At 40.1% G+C, this 19,572-nt stretch overlaps 2 protein-coding genes across 5 annotated transcripts in view; one reads left to right on the forward strand and one right to left on the reverse strand.

Moving 5' to 3' along the window:
- The first annotated feature begins 581 nt into the window (after window positions 1-581).
- Window positions 582-16,067, forward strand: PSMG4 (proteasome assembly chaperone 4). Of its 3 annotated transcripts, none has more exons than XM_081324187.1 (3): window positions 582-845; window positions 4,010-4,085; window positions 15,710-16,067. In XM_081324187.1, exons 1-3 carry the CDS (start codon window positions 624-626, stop codon window positions 15,874-15,876), a joined length of 465 nt encoding a protein of 154 aa, XP_081180313.1. In that variant the 5' UTR covers window positions 582-623; the 3' UTR covers window positions 15,877-16,067. The 3 variants fall into 3 exon arrangements, with proteins under 3 accessions (XP_081180313.1, XP_081180315.1, XP_081180314.1); XM_081324189.1 differs by lacking the exon at window positions 15,710-16,067 and adding an exon at window positions 5,347-5,507; XM_081324188.1 differs by lacking the exon at window positions 15,710-16,067 and adding an exon at window positions 4,695-5,487.
- The window catches only part of SLC22A23 (solute carrier family 22 member 23), a 109,731-nt gene continuing 102,468 nt past the window's right edge, over window positions 12,310-19,572 (reverse strand). For both annotated transcript variants that reach the window (XM_081324186.1, XM_081324185.1), the window contains one exon: window positions 12,310-12,827. In XM_081324186.1, coding sequence (XP_081180312.1) covers window positions 12,470-12,827 — 358 coding nt within the window. In that variant the 3' untranslated portion in view covers window positions 12,310-12,469. The remainder of the gene's footprint in view (window positions 12,828-19,572) is intronic.

Genomic DNA, 19,572 nt, shown 5'->3' on the forward strand with positions numbered 1-19,572 from the left:
GCCCAACAACCAGGAATAAGAAAGACACTCAAAAGGATGATTTTAAGACTTTGCCTGCAAGACAGAACATGAAGAGAAAAAAGAGGGCGTGTCTTTTTTGTCAGACATCTGGAAACCTTGACTCAAAATTAAGATCATTTCAGCAGCAGAGTTCTTATCCATTTCTTGATCTGCCTTTCTTCTCTGATCTGCTTGTTTGTCATTTTCATGATACCAATTTTCCAGAACATCGGGTTAAAGAAGCCAATCATAATTTCCTTGTGCAGTAAGAACGGACAGGACTGCAACTTAAACGCCAAACCTCTTTTGAAGTAACTTACAGTTTCTCAAGCTAAAGATTGCACAACAAGGTGGTCTAAACTGTGGTTATGGCCAGCGATGGGTGAATTTAACCTAAGCTAACCATTAATGGTTCAGCGTGTTATTAAAAGAAAAGAAAAGAAAAGAAAATGAAGTCGAAAGCCACGTAAGTCAAGATGCCGCTTGAAGAAAGACAAAAAGTAATCGAGGGCCACGCCCGCTTCTGGCCAATTGACAAGCAGAAGCTGCCGGGAAGTGCCGGCGCGATCGGGGATCGCTTGCTTTGGCCTACCATTGCCAGCGACGGCTGCTGAGTGGCGGCGATGGAGGGAGCGCAGGAACCGGGAAAAGGAAACGCCACCGAGCGGGTTTCGGCTCCCGTCCCGCTGGATGAGGAAGGGGGAATCTCGCTGCACAATTTTTGCGGACGTTTAGCGGAGCACCTGGTGCACTTCCACGCCATGCGCCTGCAGGACTCGCTTTTCCTTTGGATCGGGGACGGCCCGGAGCTCAGCAACTTGGCGGTGGCCATGTGCACCCCCCGCGTGAGTTCCGGACCTTTTGCCCCTCTGGGGTTGCAGCCTGGGTGGCGAGGATAAAGGAAGTTGCAGACGATGCACATCATATTGCAAAGTGGGGTTAGCTGCCGGTTGGCTCCCAACATAGCTAGCAATCATTTTCTCCGCAGACGCAACCCGTGGTCTTTTTTTTCCCTAACATTGCTGTGCTGAGGTGAAAAATGGTCATAAATCCCTTTTTTCAGTGCCGTTGTAACTTTAAACAGTCACTAAACGAACTGTTGTAAGTCAAGGACTACCTGTGTTTCCCCAGAGGTTGATTCCCACTATTCCCACAAGGACATCGTGACCTTAAAATACTCTCCTAAGAAAAGTGCACCACCCCTCTTAGAGGGTCCTGAGGTGGGGCACTTCATCCCCAGCCCTTGGAATCATTTTTGTATAGGTGAGCAGGAGCAGCCCACTTCCAAATTCTTGCTAAGAAAAGAACTTGAAGAGGGCCTGGTCTCAACTCTAGGTAGGTCAGGAAATCTGTTTTCCAAGTTTCCGGCACCAAAATAAAGAATGGGGTTTTCTATTCCCCCCCCCCCAGGAATGGACCCTGGGATTGATGATCACTGAGATAGTTTGCTTTGACAGCCTCAGCAATCATCATTGAGGCTAAGCTGCGGGTTTGTACATCACTCAGAGCTACACTGCATTATGGTTCTGTGTCATTTGGGGATGCAAGACATGTTTTCTCATATCGGTGGAGTCATAACTTGATAGGTTTGCATGCTTATCGGTTAAGCATCAGTGAATCTGATGCTACCCTAATTTTCAGGCTATGTTCGTTTTATATCAGGAAACAGTTGAGCTAGGTATGTCTAGCTAGCTAGCCTATCGAAAAGAAGGGTTAATGGGGGGACATGATAACTGCCTTCCAGGATTTGAGGGGCTGTCTCACAGAAGAGGGGATTCTCCAAAGCATCAAAAGGCAGGACAAGAAGAAATGGGTAGAAACTTGTTAGAGAGAGATACAATCTAGAAGAAAGGAGAAATTTTCTGACAGTGAGAACAATTAATCAGTGGAATTGCTTGACTCCTATGGTTATGGGCGCTTCTACATTGGAGGTTTTACAAGAACAGACTGGACAGCCATTTGATTGGGATGGTATAAGACTCCTGCCTTCATCAGGGGGTTGGACTAGAAGACCTCTAAGGTACCTTCCAGCCCTATGATTCTAATGTATCTTAGTTTCTGAAACTAAGAGGCCACAGGATTGAGCTGATATTGGTGTCAAAAAAGGCTATATACAACATTTTATGTACCAATTATCTATAATCAGTGCTTATTATTTCACAGTACTTTTTGTACAGTTTTTGTTGTTGCCCAGAAGAAACTCCATTTGGCTACTGTTTTGTAGTTTTTTTAACAGGAGCTTCTAAAGATTGTTGGCATATATGCATAATGAGAGCAAATTATGCCTAGGAATAAAAGTATTCATGGATAAATGTGTAAGGAGTGCCTGTTGTTATAATGGCATAGATATCTGCTCCTAATTACGATGGTGGTATAGTGATGAATCATGTGCCACAATTACCTTTTGTACTTGAATTGTGACACTGTAGACATATACCTAGGTAAGAATGACATCCCTCATTCATCCATGGCACACATTTATAGATGGCAAAAGTCTGTTGGTAAAGGATATAAATATATGTGGACATTTGAATGCAGATGATACCTTGTAATTGACAGAATCTGAATGATTGCAGAGATTAACTATATTGTGTGATGCAGTAAGGAACATGTGGTTACTGTATCAAAACCCAAGGTGGTTGTGTTTGACAGGGAAAATGGAACAATGAATTTCAGATTATACAGATGAATTTGTGCATCATGATATTGTAATATGCTTTATGGACAAACAATGTGAGAATAGTTGTGGGTGTGTTGAATGTTTGTTGAAAGAAACAAAAATAGTTACCGTATGTATAAAACTAAGCTACTCTCCAGTTCGTTGCACAGGTAGTCCTTGACTTACAACCACAATTGGACTGGAATCTTAATTGTTGAGTGATGTGGTCAGTAAGTGAGATGTCACATGACTGTTTTGCTTAACAACTGCAATCCTGGCACTCTTGGTTGTGGTCATTAAGCAATTTTGTAGGTCGTTAAGCCAATGGAGTCCACCGTAAGGAGTGCCTTTAGAAACAATCTGACAGGGAGCATTTTCAGCCCCAGGGTGGAGAGAGAGGCAAGTCTCTCTGGTCAGATTGGAATTTCGAGAGAGAATTGGATTTTGGAGAGAGAATTTTCATCCCCAGAACGGACATTTTCTTTTCTTTCCATTGTGAGGCTTAAAATCCTCCCTGATAAAATCCAAGCAGGATTTTCAACCCCAGAGCAGAGAGACATTCCCTGATGGCTTCTCCAGTGAGTCTCTGGGGTAGCCATAAGGAGAAATTGCAAATGGTATCACATGATTGTGGGGCACTTGGCAACCAGTTGTAAGTATAAATGATTTGCGAAATGCCCAGATCTCAGTCATGTGACTTCAGGGGCCCCTACAGCAGCTGTAACTTTAGGACAGGTATATCAAGCTGCTGGCCTGTGGGCTGGATGCGTCACGCCAAAACCGTGCCCACTCCATTGCCAGCAATGGGGGGAAAGTTGCAATTCGTTACGACATGTCACGTGATGTTGCGAATTTGACACCTCTGCTTTAGGGAACAGTTGTAGGAACTTTTGCTCAGCTACTTTGAATGATTGTTGAACAAATGGTTGTAAGTTAAGGATTTCCTGTAAGAGTTTGTTATGCTGGTAGGAACATAATGTTTAACACTGTGAAAACACTGCTACATAATACTGCAGAACCTGAAAGATAATTATGAGTATGTACTGTATATGTTCAGTTTAATTTGATTTGCCCTGCTCTCACGCCTGGCTCTTAAAGGCATTAAATCTAGTTAGATATGAGCTCTCTGCTTTGTGACCTTTCATTTTAGCACTTCTGTTCTTTTCATGCATCTTTGGAATAAGGTTTTTAGAAAAGAAATATTAAGTAAAAGGTTCATGTAAAAACTGTATCTTCGGTAGCATCAGCATTGGGAAAATTCCTTAATTACAGCAATATTTTTTGCCTGAGTAGAGGATCTGTGTATGTGTGAGTGCACAGAATTGCTCCTAAACTTTTTCTTCGTTCCAGGACTCCATTCCGGCATCTACCTTACTTTTTGGCAATGCTTCTGACAACACCTCAAATTCTTTAGCTCAAAGACTAGGTATGTATGTGCATGGATTTAAAAAACTTAACACAGGGAAACTGAGGGGGAAAAAATCTATGACCACACAGGTTGGGCTTAATTGACAGCCTTTGTATTTGCTGGGTACCATGATAGAAAAGTTTTTTAAAAAAATAATGGCCCAGATTTTATGGGATCATCATAAATCTTGTGAGCTTTCATCAATCTTTGAGCCTCTTTAATTTTTATTGTTTTAAATCAGGGGTGAGGAACTATGGCCCTTTTATGACTTGTGGACTTCAACTCCCAGAATTCCTGAGCCAGCCATGCTGGCACAGGAATTCTGGGAGTTGAAGTCCACAAGTCATAAAGGGGCCAAGTTCCCCAGCTCTGCTTTAAATAATGCTGCTTTCCAGATAACACCTGGGGATGTTGAAAGCAATTCAATTCCTGTTTAAAGTAAGCCTTTTATCCCAAAGAACTCCCAAAATGTTATGTGGGGCATTTGTTCCAAATGTAAAGCAATTGCCTCCCAAACTCACATCTGTCTTTGTCAGCTTTGGACCTGGGAGAAACACATGATAGCATTTGATTTCTGCTATGCCTTCCTTCAAAGGTTGATAGACTTGTGCTTTGTTTATGTTTTAGCCAGCAAGACTAAAAAACAGATTTTTGTCAGCTATAACGTTCAAAATACCGACAGCAGCTTCATACTACTTGTAGAAAATCGTATCAAGGAGGAAATGGCAACTTTCCCAGACAAATTTTAGTTTGGGATAGTTACATATTTTGTTTTTCTAAGATTTTTTTTTTAAAAAAAGTCATTTTTTTTGTCGCTGAGCTATATGTTTGGGATGGCAGAATGCATTCAGTTTGATTAAGCTTCTTTTTGAACTAATGAATTAATCTACATATATAATAAAAGGAAAGGAAAAGAAGTATTCAGCTGCTCAGATATTCCTGTTGGGAGAATATAGTGCAGCAACATTTGACAGATGTCGCCACCTACTGTTTCTGCTTGATATGACATAGATCTATTTTGAATTTTCTAATCATGCGTAATAATTCTGTGCCATCCAATCAATGATAAAATGAATCTCTTCAGTGGGAAGTATCAGATTTGAAATGGATTCATTGCAGAATATATGCCCATAGCAAACAAAGTCAAGGAAAAAGACTTAATAAGTGTACAGTTTTATTAGTTTCCCTAGCAATTTTTAACGGAATGATGTACAATTGGATTTTACTACTTTCCCATTTTATGGGCACCAGCTGTGAGCTGGCTTACATTTTTTTTCAGGAAAGGGGAAAATATCTAGAAGAACATCTGGGATGAGGCAGAAAAGGAGACAAAGTCCGAAAAATGAATTTCAATGTATAAAGTAAGATAGCTAGATGTAGATTGTATTATAAAGAGAACCACTTATGCTGTCAAGTTAAAACAATAAACCAATATGTAATACTGTATTTGCTTTGTGATTCATCCATTAATTCAATTACAAGACAAGCTACATTTCAGTTAAATTTAGTGAAATAAAGTTAGAATGTTTTGCCGATCCAGGTCTATGGACCCCCTAAAACCTATGCACAGACTGCCAAGGGACCTCTGGACCCTAACTTAAGAATCCCTGGTTTACAGTGGAAATTTCAGCGAAAGGCTTGTAAGTAAATTGTGCTCCTTATGTCATAACAGAGCCTTGGTGGAGCAGTGGGCTAATGCCTCCTTAAGTAACACCAGCTGCCTGCAATTATTTATTTTTATTTATTTTATTTTAATTCCATTTATATCCCGCCCTTCTCCGAAGACTCAGGGCGGCTTACAAGCTTAGCAGTAGCCTTCATTCTATGTATATGCCTGCTTATTAGGGCTTTCACACACACCCCCAAGCAGCATTATTACAAAGTCAGCTTAATTGCCCCCAACAATCTGGGTCCTTAGTGCAGGTTCGCATCCCACCAGGCTCAAGGTTGACTCAGCCTTCCATCCTTCCGAGGTAGGTAAAATGAGGACCCAGATTGTTGGGGGCAATTAAGCTGACTTTGTAATAATGCCGCTTGGGGGTGTGTGTGAAAGCCCTAATAAGCAGGCATATACATAGAATGAAGGCTACTGCTAAGCTTGTAAGCTGCCCTGAGTCTTTGGAGAAGGGCGGGATATAAATGGAATTAAAATAAAATAAAATAAAAATATTGGCAAACTTTCACTGCAACTGAGAGAACAAGTTTAACTCTATTTCTATAGAATTGCTGCATAATTCCTAGAGGCTATTTAGGGACAAGTTTTGCAGGACAAGTTTGTGTTGTTTTTTTTTGTTTTCCAAACTTCTAAAACCTATACTTAAGAAAGTCAAATCTACTCTGTTAGATAATGGCAAAAGTCTATTTAACCCAGTATTCTTTGCCTCAAGCTGCCAATCAGTTGCCCTAAATCAGATCTGACTTTTTTGCTTGGCTTTCAGGAGTTTTCCCTGAAAGTATAATAGCTGTATTAAAGGCATTGAAGACTTCAATAGCTTATTTTCCTTCTTATTTACATAATCCTCCAGCTGCTGAATTTTGGTGGTGAAGTTGCTCACCTTGCACTTGGAAGGTTGAGAGTTTAATCCTAGCTAGGGGCAGATATTTCTGTCCTAGAGCACAAAGACAAAATATTTTCTGCGAATCTCTATGTAGGTATCAGGAAAGGCATCCGGCCAGTAAATGCTCAGCTTCATTTAGTCACCCTGATTCTATTCTGAATAGAAAAAAGGGAGGTGTTTGTGGCAAGGCAAGGGGGGTGGGGAGGTCTCTGTGGAAGGCCAAAAAATAAAAAACCCGCAGTAGGGCATTTAGAGCTTGCCTGGTCTTGCCTAGATCTTACGAGATCTTGCATTTGAGTGAGAGTTGTCTTGAAGAGAAGCCCAAAAGCAACTTTGGGCAAAGCAGCATTTGTAATAGTGCAAAGTGGCGTAATGCCAACAAGACAGACGGGCACCGAGTCCAGCAGAAATGGAGCAACGTCTTTTTATTCCTGTACATTTACATACAAAGTTGTTCAGTAGGTACAACGGGTGTAACATCATGCAGACATTTAGCTTTTAAGACTGTTCTTCAGTAGTTGATTGTTAAGCTTGTGCTATGAAGAAGCACCAACTACTCATGATGAAAAAAAAAGTACAGTAACAACTATTAGTCAAGAAAACATCATCAGAAATTGAGGGAAGGGGTGGGGATGTCATCCATTACAGACATAGCACACTACTCGGTTCCAAAAGGTTTTCACACAGTACATTGAAAAAAATGAGGTTTTGTTAACTTTTATTTTTTAAAAAAAATCAAGTGTGAACCATATTCCACACTTGTCTTTCTGTCCCACCTACAGATGCAACTTGATATGACATTCAGAGTTCATTTTAGTGGCACTTCTGAATTTGGTGACTTTTTTTGTCTTTAGTTTGGCTTTAGGATCTGGCAACAGAAATAGTTGGTAATTTAAAAAAAAATAGCCAACAATTCAGAATATTCATAAGAATTCATTCTCACAATGATCCATAACAAGGTTCTCTACGCCATTTTCAAAATGTTTTGATACAAGCGGCACAGAAAGACTTGTAATGTTCAATTTCGATCTGAACTTTCTGGCTATTACAAAGGTTTCTAATAAATTATTTTCAAGGCTACAAACATAACCTACAAAAAAATGGCTGAACTTGGAATTACCAAAAGCAGAACTAGAAAAATTGAAGTGAACGGAACAGATACTGATGGCTTCCCTGTTTGGATAAATACTAGGATTTCTTTCTTTCTTCCAGGGACAGGCAGTCTGGTAGAGGTTTCTAGCTGAAAGTCTGGCTGCCATGGTTCTTAAGATCTCCCCTTTGGTTTTCTAGGAAACTGCCAAACAAGATATGCCATTTTTTTTTAATTTGGCAAGAACCAAGGATTTGATCTGTGTCCTGTAGCAGTCAGTTTTCAGGCATTCTTGTGCTAAAGCTGGTCTTGAAATCTGTGCAACTAGAGAGCATCCCTCCCCTTTTGGTATAACCCATTGCAACAGCTTGTGGTGATGTAGCAGAAGCTGATCTGACAGAGCACATTCTGGGGTTCTGCAGATTGCTAAGCTTCAAGGCTGCTGCAGGGAAAGGGCGTTGTGGCACTGGTGTGTGTTGTTGCTTGGTCACCACAGGACAAAATGGCCTCAGATACATGATTGGTCTCAAATGATCCATTTTTAATGGAAGCGTTCAAGCCATTCTCACAGTATACGAGTGTGGTAGTAGCAGTCGAACTATACCCATGCTGCAGTATATGCGCAGACACAAGTTTCCTACCACTCCTGCTGAACCTAGACCCATTGAAAGGAATTGCCAGATGACGGACTCCCATTTGCAATGGGTGATGGTGTTCTTGTTGATCAACCTTTTCCAAACTATTAGAGAAAAACATTGTTAACTCTTTTTAAACTTGAATTTGATACATGTATTGCCATTCTGTCCCAAATGAACATTCAAACTGGCTTACCAGTTGAAAACAACAGGGAAAAAAAGAAGATACCACCCAGTTAAAGATAGCTTTGTGCTAAAAAGGTAAGGTGGAGAATGGATCTTCCTGGTACATGACTCATTCTTGCTGGTCTCCATTCAGTTTTGAAGAGCAGAAAGACTAATAAAACCTGTTTTTCAGACTTAACAAGAAGAATGAAATTGTACACCACATACCTGCAAAGTTTCACACGCACTGGAAATACTAAAACATCAAAATGCTTTGCTTGGTTTGTAATTTACTGTGGCTTGAATAAAGCCCAATAAATAAATATACCCAAGTCCTGTGTGACTGCCTGACAGTTTATCAAAGTTACACACTTCTGGTTGCGTGTGTGCAATTAGCTCTAAATTAGGGGCCACCAACGTCTATGGATATGCTAAAGCTGTAAAAACAGAAGACCTGCCCAAATGCTTGATAGGTTGCAATAGTTGATTTCCCAGAAACAACCTAGGGCCAAGTATGTAGTAGTCCAGTCTTAAGAAGAATACTTGAATGGGATGCTATGGAAAAATATTGCCAATGGTTTGCTATAAGCAAGCCCCCAGCAATGTGCAGTTTTGTTTTTGGAGGAGATAGCAGCAGAGACCCACCACAACTGTCACAAACTTCTGTGAGTCCTTGAAAATGGATCAAAGTTCAGGTAGGTCAAGCTCTTATGAGTAGTCTTCATAATCCAGGGCTGCACGTGAGCATATTTAGTAGAGTCCTGTGGCCCAGTGGATAATTTTATGCCCACTTACTTCATCCAATAGTAATTTGAATTAGGTGTGCAATATGATTTACTAGAAACAAAGCTACCTTCAACAAAAATGCCGTGAGGACTCAAGTGAGGCAAATTGCAAGGTAAGCTGGGCACAAATAACAGCATATTAATTCCAAATACCAGATACAGGCCAAAATAATAAAAAAGCATATTTTAAAAACACCTTTTTTTAAAAAAAATCACCAAGTGCTCCTCTCACTTTACAATATACAATCTTCAACCGTTCTCTCTCTTTCTCTGCTTGTTTGTAAAGTTAAGGAGCATCACATCAGAAAGTGTTGAGGATTGTAGGCGACAATGAACGCAACAGGGACTTTGAACCATGGTAAAATGCAAGAAATTCCCTATATTAGTGCATGGTTTGTAGTAAAGACTATATGTACAGGAGTGGGGAATTAAAAAAAGCTACTCCACAGCATACAGAGTGCAAAAGTGCTTTGTGTCTGCTTGGAGCCTGGATGTCAATAACAAATTCCCCTCCCCAAAAACACACAAGGCCCCACGCCACTGAAAAATAAATTTATACTAGAAACTTGTTGTTCCTGATATATCACTTATAACAAGCATCATATAAAAGGCAAAAGGCGTCACACAAATTTGGCACATGAATACTGCACAATTCAAAGGGCCTTACAGTATTTTTTCAATGTGATGTCAAAGAGATTAATGGAGGAGGGGTGGTCATGTTGTTAAAACCAGACAGGTTATTAAGAGTGTGCAAAAAAAAAAGCTGGAAAAACAAGTTCTACTGAGGTGAACACAGCAGTAGCAACTGAGGGGGGAAATCTACAGTTGTGAAGCTGAACAACCCAGTTGCTTTATGTTTCCCTCCTCATCAGAGTGTTTACAAAGGATTCCCCCATGCTTTTCATTCTGTGAATGAGTGTTAGCAGCTTTATGACATTATTTCTCTTTTCAAGTATTTCAAAAGTCTCATCTCTTCTGCAGAACCATTTTGCCCATCAACATTGGAAGCTGTGTGATACTTGCTAATGGATGCAGGTCTAATCTACACCAGAGGTGTGGACCGATATGACTTGTGAACTTCAACTCCCAGAATTCCTGAGCCAGGAATTCTGGGAGTTGAAGTCTACAAGTCACAAAGAGGCCATGGTTCCCCACTTCTGATCTATACAAAACAAATGTGACAGGAGAACGAAGAAGATACACAGAGAAGTCAACAGACAATATAGAGAAAGAAAGGGGCATAACAAGGATGGGTGCACAAAAGTGGGTCCTTACACTTTACCTACAAATGCAAAATATACATCAAACAAAATGACCACCAAGTGAATACATCACCAAATTGGCTGCTGTGTTCGTTTAAATGGCAGTCCTGTCGGGCAATCAGTCGCGTGATGGTGATGTTAGTAAAAAGGGAGTAGGAATAGTTTTAACTAGCCACAAGTTCAGATCATCTTGCCTGAAGCTGACTTTGTGTGACTCTTGCGTAAGAAGCACTGCTGAAACAACCAAGGCTTGAGCAAGAGCAGAGATTTAAATGGCCAGCAGATATTATTGATGAATCTGTGGGAAAAAAGGAAGGAAGAGATGTTCTGTTTCTTTAGCTTCCTGCTCTTAAACGCAGCTGATGCAGAAGCAGATCTTGCTGAGTTTCAAGAGCAGTTACCTTCAGGTTTATTTAGGACCAGGGAGCTAAGAATCTGTTTTCAACCCCAGTAATCATACCGGCCTTGGCTTTTATTGTAGGGTAAAAAGGAAGAATCCTACAAGAGCACTTTGGATTTTGTGTTGGTGCACTTATGGTGGCCATTTTGTAAGGTTTCAATAATAAAAAGGGCAGCTGGCTGACAATATATGCAACCTAGAAAAACCTACTTCAGATGTCACATGGAAGGTGCTCCAAAATCTTCTTAAAGGGGCCTTTTCAACTGCTTGCTTCTCTGTTTTACCTATATTTTACCCCCTAAGCTTGATCTTTAAGTCATTGCATTCATCCATCAGAATCAAATAGTCCTTAGAACAAGGATGATGGTGTTGGGGCTGGCTAGAATCCCAGCCCATGGCTTCTGGAACAACCAGTAATTATTTTGCCATCATTCCCCCCCCCCCCACTTTTAGCTTGGAGGTAATTTTCTAAAAAGCACTACTTTCTTTCAAAGTTAAAAAATAATTCTTGATACTGTTTATTATCAAGTAGTGCCTTTTGAAATGGCTTCTTGTTCTTAATTAGCAGACTTTTAAGAGAAGCATCAATAAACACCTCTCCCACTTATAAACCCTATCCATTTAACCTCTTCTTGAAAAAAATTACCTCTGTGTGCAGTGGTTGTTTTTTTTTTTACTGTAAACAGCAGTTTACATGTGGATTCCTCAACTTCTAAATTAAAAGCTGTTAAAAATACCCTAGGGCCTCTGATGCAAACTTTTCTTTCTGCTACCTAAAGCACAGTTGGAATATAGCTGTCTGTGCACACTTTCACAGCAGGTAGGACTAGGACAGGGTTAGGCAACCTTGGCTCTTTTATGACTCGTGGACTTCAACTCCCAGAATTCCGGAGCCAGCTATGCTGGCTGAGGAATTCTGGGAGTTGAAGTCCACGAGTCATAAAAGAGCCAAGGTTGCCTAACCCTGGACTAGGAGTTTGGAAGGAGGATATATTAATTATCTGGAGAGATCAAGGAGAAAAAAAAGATGACTCAAAATGTCAGTAGCCAACAAATTCATTGTTGCAGCAAGAGATGCCTCATACCTCTAGTAAAAACAAAATAAGCTGTAAAATGAAACCAAAACCATACCACCTCATGATTTCTTTCCTGGAATGGTTGTTTTTCTGGAGAGTAACATGGCTTCATGTTTATGGTCAACAAGAGAAGAACAGAATAAAGTGCTTCATGGGGAAAATCATCAAAATAAATAGAACTATTTCATGGTAGGAAGAAAATAAATGGACAGTGATCTCCAGCCAGTTTTTTCTGAAGATGCATTTCCCCACCCCCCACCCCACCCCATAACTGTGCCCAAAAGCAATTTGTATCCCCATCACAGATTCCTAGAAGTGGCTTTAGCAGCAGAGTCTAATTTCCCTGTATGTATCCATCCCTTCTTCTCACTGGTTTGTAAATCTTGGATGAGAAGCAAACCCACAGCTAAATGCTCCTGCTCCTTCTCCTCCTACATTGCTTTCATCCCATTGGCAGTGACGGTCTCGGTCACCCCATCGTTCACGGTTGCCGAATCATGGAGGCCAGAGTAATCTTTAAGTTCAGAGTTCGTCAGCAGCAGGGGCTGCTCCCCCTTCTTATGCGGTAGGAGAGGCTGCCGGGTATAATGTTCACCATGTGGAATGTTCTCTGGCAAGCTCTGGTTTTTGCTCTCTGGCAAGAGGAGAATGCAGATAATGCAGATGAGGGTGCAACAAGCAAAAATCACATGGTGGAGGAAATAGCCTTTCTGGTTGTGAAGTTCCATGATGGGCGCTGTCAGCATCCCAAAGCCTGCACTAGCCAGGACGAGGCCAAGGCCGCCACCCCTGTGGAAGCAAGCATAGTTCTTCAGGATAGGCCAATTGTCCAAGATATATAATAACACAGAATAGGTGTGCTTGGGCACTTGCTTTCATGGTACAGTCGTTCCTTATCTCTGAATAGGGATACTTTATCTAATATTTTTGTTTAACATCAAATATATAAAAATGTGGGGTTTTTTAAAAACCAAAATAACTCAACACAATTTGCAACCATTGAAGCATTACACTAAAACTATAAGAATATGTAACAGAACCCTTTAATTACTTAACTGAATTGTAATAATGATGGCAACTAGTCATCCCAAACAATTTTTCCAATATCTGCTCGGAATATGAAAGTCACTCAACTGTATCCTTGATCTCAATAGAAGCCAAGGAACTAGTCCTCTTACTTATTGACTTTTTAAAATATATTTCGTTATACAGTACAGGAATGAACCAAAGATGGATCATAGCCAAGCCTGAGGACTTACAGTAGTGGCCAAAATTGTGGAAACCTTTTGGGAAAAGTGTACATTTGAGGTTTGATGGCTAATAACACCACTTTTTTTGCAGTAGTACCATAAAATTATATATCAATGGAAAGATAATTTAATGAAGAATGTAATGCAATAACTTTTATGAAGGATTTGCTATTAGAATAGCAGTTTTAAAGAAGAAAAGTGAAACACGTAGAACAAAACGAGATATACAAAAATTATCACCATAGAAAAAAAATGAGATATACAAAAATTATCACCATGTCAGTTAATACTTAGTTGGGTAAACTTTAGCATGAATTATGGCCTTACAATGTCTTCCCATGGAGTGAACCAAGTCCTTTAGTTCTGCAGCTGTTATAATGTGAAACCAAGATTGAATGATTGCTTCTATTAACTGGGTTTTATTGCTGGGTCATTTCTGACTAACAAGTTTCTTTAGTCGGTTCCATAGATTTTCAATTGGGTTAAGGTCTGGCCTATTCCCAGGCCATTTCAGCAGTGGAATATGATTATCTTGAAACCACTTTTTGCACAGAGCAGGAGCATGACATGGAGCTGAATCCTGTTGAAATATAAATGCTTCATTGTCTTGGAAAAGATCATGTGCAGAAGACTTCAGTTTGGGCTCAAGTATTTCATTAATGTATTTTTGGCCATTTATATTTACATTAATCACACAAATTCTGACCACACCTTTTGATGTCATACAATCCCAGATCATAACACTGGGTGTTTCATGGTCCATGTAATGCAATCAGGATGCAAATCTTCTCCGATTTTTCTCCTTACGTATTTTATGCCATCACTACCAAACAGGGAGATCTTGGTCTCATCACTCCAAATAACACTGTCCCATTGTTCCTCTGTCCAGGTAACACGGGTTTTAGCCCAGTTTAGTCTTTTCAACCTTTGTTTGAGAGATAAAAGTGGCTTTTTTGTGGAATTCTAGATTTTAGGCCAAATTCCTGCAGTCTGCGCCAAACAGTCCTTGCACTCAACTTCACACTGCATTGCACCATTTCATCTTGTATACACCCAGAGGATTTTCTTCTGTCACGTAGGCACAGTCTCTTAATTCTTCTATCATCATTTGCTGTTGTGCACCTTTTCCTTCCTTTACTAGTGTGGTTTTGTAGTGACTGAGTCTCCTTATATCTCTTCAAAAACTTAGAAATGCCATCTTTGGTTAAGTTTCCACCATTTTGAGTCCCTTTGGGAGAAGGGCGGTATAGAAATCTCAATAAATTAAATTAAATTAATTTTTTCTTCTAATTTCTTTATAACTGTAGTCTTGTTCACTTAATAATACTATTTTACATTGCTTTCTGGGCGACCATTGCTTTAATTTTATTATATTTTACAAGCTCACTAAATGAAGGAACACAAAAAAACCCAACCAACTTGATAGCGATCACATAACACACTGACAAATGTCCTCCTCTCAACTTCAATACATGACACCAATAACTGAATTCTGTGATCTACTTGGCTCATTGCCAAAACAGGATCACACCTGATTGGCTCTCTAAACACTCATGCTCACTGGCTACAATCAGATGAAGGAAAGCTACCTGATATCAACCTAAAGCAAGTTGTGTTTTCTTTTTCTGGTTATTTGGGTATAGCTTTTCATAGAAGACAGATAATTGAACAAACTCTGTTGCATTACATTCCTGATTAAATTATCTTTCCATTGATATATAGTTTTATGGTACTACTCCAAACAAAGGTGGTGTTATTAGCCATCAAACCTCAAATGTACACTTTCCTCAAAAGGTTTCCAGAATTTTGGCCACTACTGTACTACACTTGTTCTTCTGCCAAGGTTGGCATAAAAGCAAAAGGAGTAACTGATTGGCTAATAAGTGACAATAACTGACAACAACTGGCAACAGCAAGTCACCGAATTCGAACATTTCCTTTCAAGAAATATTTTGAGAAATCAAATTAATCTTTTACTCAGTCTTATTGTGCCAAGTCTGTTACTTAGATGTTTAATACTCTCTATCCCTGTGATTCATTGTATATGTATACTTTGTACATCTTTGAATAAAACCAAACGGTTGCATATACGGTAGGTGAAAATTACTTCATAACTCAGTTCTAGCAATAATCAGCAGAAACGAGGAAGTTTCACAAAAAACTGTTATGCTGTCTGCTTTAAATCTGCATTTATGAAGTAACGATCCAAAAATAGGGAAAAATATGTTATTAAAACTAGTAGAGTAACTTAAAATGCCCTCCCCCTTTCTGTGTATTTTGTATGTGGGCATGCATTAACAATTCTTCTGTTCCACTGATAAATATCTTTGTTTCCTATCCTACCAAAAACAGAAACTTGGAATTTATGTAATTCTTTGTGTTATCACTAGAGAGCAAGCTTTCTCCAAATTTATTTTACAGGCAATATAAAAGCAAGGAACCAGGTTACTGAAAAAGATATACTGCTGACCGGCTTCTCAACCAGCATGTCTGTCTGCTCACTCTTCACTGTCACATTTTATATCCACTGTAAATTTGAAAGTCCCTCAGGAGCTTTCATTGTTTTAAAAAAATGTTTCTTTAGTTGATGAATTAAGTACCTATGAATGTGTAGCAGACCAATGACAATACTGGCCTGGATCCAAATATAACAAATGCAATGACAGAGGCTTTAATCACAAGCAAACTCACTAATTTCTAATATATACATATATATATTTTCTAAGTGTGACTCTCTGGATTTAACACATTATTTGGAATAAAGCCATTCTTTGTGGAAGACAGAACAATTTCCATCCATATCTTCCCTACTATCCATGAATTCAGATACTTTTGTTGTGTCCACGTTTACTTATCTTTTATCTAAGGTCAGCTTTTTTTTTGTGAGGGAGGCACCAAATAAACGTATTTGTCCTTTTCTCCATCTTTCTTTTATCTCTCGGTAATATTCCTCTTGAGATCTCACAGTTCATCACCTTTCTATCACACTGTTTCATCTCCTGAAATTCAGTCTGTGGAATTCATTATCTATTGCAGGGATGTCAAACTCAATTTCATTGAGGGCCGCATCAGCATTGCGGTTGCCCTCAAGGGGCCGGGTGGGTATGGCCAGGGTGGGCGTGGCCTACTGGGTGGGCGTGGCTAGAGTGCGTATGGCCTATTGGGTGGGCATGGCCAGCTCTACACTGTTCGCATCAAGGGTGCCTATGGGGGCCTGGGCAGGAGTGGGACAGATCTGAGGGTCTCTGGCAGAAGGAGGGTCTCTGGGCCAGGGCCAAGGCAGTGGGGGCCGTTCCCTCACTGTTTCCAGGATGGCTTCGCGGGCCACATGAAACCACTTCGCGGGCCGGATCCGGCCCCCGGGACTTGTGTTTGACATGTCTGATCTATTGGCTTCTAGTAATGCTTACAATCAGGAATCTGTACTAATATATTGGCTTTGTCAGGATTCTAAGGAGAGCCAAGTTCTGGTCCTCCCGTGGGACGGAACTACGACCTCGGCAATCACCCTCTCCATCCAAAACAGTTAAGGCAGATGAAAAACACAGTCCTTGTCACATCACACACTGATAAGCTTCACTGAAAAACAGAGGCGAGTGTAGTGGAAAACAAGTGGGCTGTGCAACTGAGCACACAAAAGCTAAGAAGAACAGATTCTTAGCTGAGACATTTTCTATTTTATTCCTTTTGCCCAGAATCCAGTCTGGGCAAAGAGATTGAGAAATGTTTCAAATGGGAAAGGCACAGAGGAACACAGTTTCTTCCCACCTGTGCTCTTGCTGAACCTTTTTTCCCCCCTTATAAATATCTTATTCTATTAAAAAGAATTCTCCTTTCAGTAACCAAAATACACAGTTATTTCACAGAAAAAAATGCTATAGGAGGTTTAGGGTATTCACTTTGCTAAGTATTTGAAAGCATGCTTATTATCAGCCCTTTGCAATGGGGAATTAGGATTCTTCAGAGATGTTTAAGTGCTTAGCAGCTAGGAGCAGGAAAAAGTAATCAGAATTAGAGGATCAGCATCTATCTTTGGGTGGAGAATTATTTGGCCCAGAATTTCTGAGCGCTAAAGTCCACAAGTCATAAAAGGGCCATAATTCTCCACCCAAGATAGATACTGATCCTCTAATTCTGATTGCTTTTTCCTGCTCCTAGCTGCTAAGCAGTTAAACATCTCTGAAGAATCCTAATTCCCCATTGCATAAGTTATAAAGGGGCCATAGGTTCCTCACCTCTCATCTATCTGAATGGATGAGACTGTATCAAAGGATCTCTACACTTCAGTCTGAAGTTGTTCAGACTAAACACAAGTTTTAATAAATGTCACTAATTGCCCCTCTAGTCAATACCTTTGATTTTTGAAAGTTTAAAAATGTTTTTATGCACTTATCTTCATCAAATTTAGAGCCAGTGAATTATACAGCTGAGGGAAATTAACAGGGGGAAAAAATCACACTCAGAAACACAATTTTAATGATGCTGGTTCGTTGTAAAGGATAGGGTATTGAGGAGATTTTATATTATGGTACTTCAATTTGAGTTATGTTGTTCTTGAAAATCAAACTGGGCTTATATCCCAAAATAAACCTAAAAATATTTTCCTAATAACTTTAGCAAGAAAGTAATTTAATATTTTATACCCGTCAATTTTTTTCCTTTTATCAAAAGAGCTAAGGGAAACTTAATCCTCTCCCCTCCAATATTAATTCGATTTAATACAAAGTTATGTAATAACAGTATGCAAAAATTGTATATCCATCATCTAATATTTATAATGCTCCATGACTATAGTATATTTATGATAGTAATACAGATGCTAAATCTAATATAACTGCTAATATCTCATTTGCTGCAGGCAAAATAACAACAATAATACATTTGTTAAAGGTATTGGAACAGCTTACATTCCATGACGATATCTTTTAACACATCCACATATCCCAGGTCCTTGAGAAGGACTTGATAGATGGATAAAAATGCCAAATCCAGTCTGAACATTTGGCTGACTGCTTGACAAACAACAATAGCAGTAGTAGCAGGAGCACTGGTACTACCTGGAACAAGGCATACACTACAATATCTCTAACTCAGGGCTTTTCAACCAGTGGTACGGGTACCACCTGTAGTACATTGGCACCTAGCAGGTGGTATGTGACCATCCTAGAGAAGTGGTAACAGGGGTGGGGAATGAGCTGAACTGGTGGCAGCACCGCACAAGCCTGAGTGAGAGACAGCTGGAGCTGCAGGGCTGTCAGGGCTCAGCAGAAGCGCCAGGATCAGTGCCAGGCTCCAGCTGAAGCTCGCTGCTAATCCTGGCGCTTCTGCTGAGCCCAGAAGAAGCGCTGATCAGCTGGAATGTTGCAGCATCTCCTGGTTCTTGTGATTTACATTCAGATACTTGGCAACTGATTCATATTTATGACGGTCACAGTGTCCCAGGGTCATGTGAAGTGACCAAAACCTGCTGCAACCACCCAGCAGACAGAGGGAATAAAAACCAAACACCACCCCGCACCCCCGCTGCCAATCCTCAACAATGAAAACTTTGGACAGGAGGAAGAGCGCCGCCGGGCAGGCAGGCAGGTGTCTTGCTCGGATGTGGCTTGGGGGCACTTTTTTCTGTGACATTCTAACTTCGAACAGTCACTAAGCAAACTGTTGTAAGTTGAGGACTACCTGTACTTCATCACTTTTTTTCCTTTTTTGTTTTGGTCAAGTTTTTGACATCTTGCTAGGCGACTGGAGGTACTCGGATGTTGCCATATCCTCAAAGTGGTACAATGGGTGAAAAGGTTGAAAAGCCTTGCTCTAACTATCCTAAATGTTTGGAAAAGATCAGACAGTCAAAAGTACTAAATCCAGTCAGAGATATCTGGAGGGACAAATAGACCTGAGAGGGATGATTGGTCCCAAGGCCAACTTACCATGGGATAACTTGACATGGCCAACTCACCATGGGACAATTTGCTGCAGGACCATTCAACAATTCAACTTAATTATTTAAAATAATTAAAATATTCTTTAAATTTTTGTCATTCACATTTAATTTTGTCCCTCCTTTGGTACCCTTTCTTTAACACTACTATTTCACTATTTCTTCGATATTAGTGTAACTCTTGTCCCGTGGCAAGTTGTCCTGCAGCAAGTTGGCCGTAACGAATTGTCATAGACCTAACTGGTCCAAAGTCACCCAGATGGCTATATGCTTATGGGATGACAAGGTCCTGGGTCTCTCTCCAAGCCTAGTCAGCCCCTGCACCACTACACTACATTGCCTCTCC

The sequence above is a fragment of the Vipera berus genome (genome assembly GCF_964194415.1).
Source record: "Vipera berus genome assembly, chromosome: 3".
Taxonomy (NCBI): Eukaryota; Metazoa; Chordata; class Lepidosauria; order Squamata; family Viperidae; genus Vipera; species Vipera berus.

Bases quoted from the DNA above. Each gene is read 5' to 3' on its own strand.
- PSMG4 (XM_081324187.1), top strand. From the start codon at position 624: ATGGAGGGAGCGCAGGAACCGGGAAAAGGAAACGCCACCGAGCGGGTT. The intron at 846-4,009 runs GTGAGTTCCGGA...TCTTCGTTCCAG, and splicing joins TGGCCATGTGCACCCCCCGC to GACTCCATTCCGGCATCTAC. The intron at 4,086-15,709 runs GTATGTATGTGC...TTTATTTTACAG, and splicing joins TTCTTTAGCTCAAAGACTAG to GCAATATAAAAGCAAGGAAC.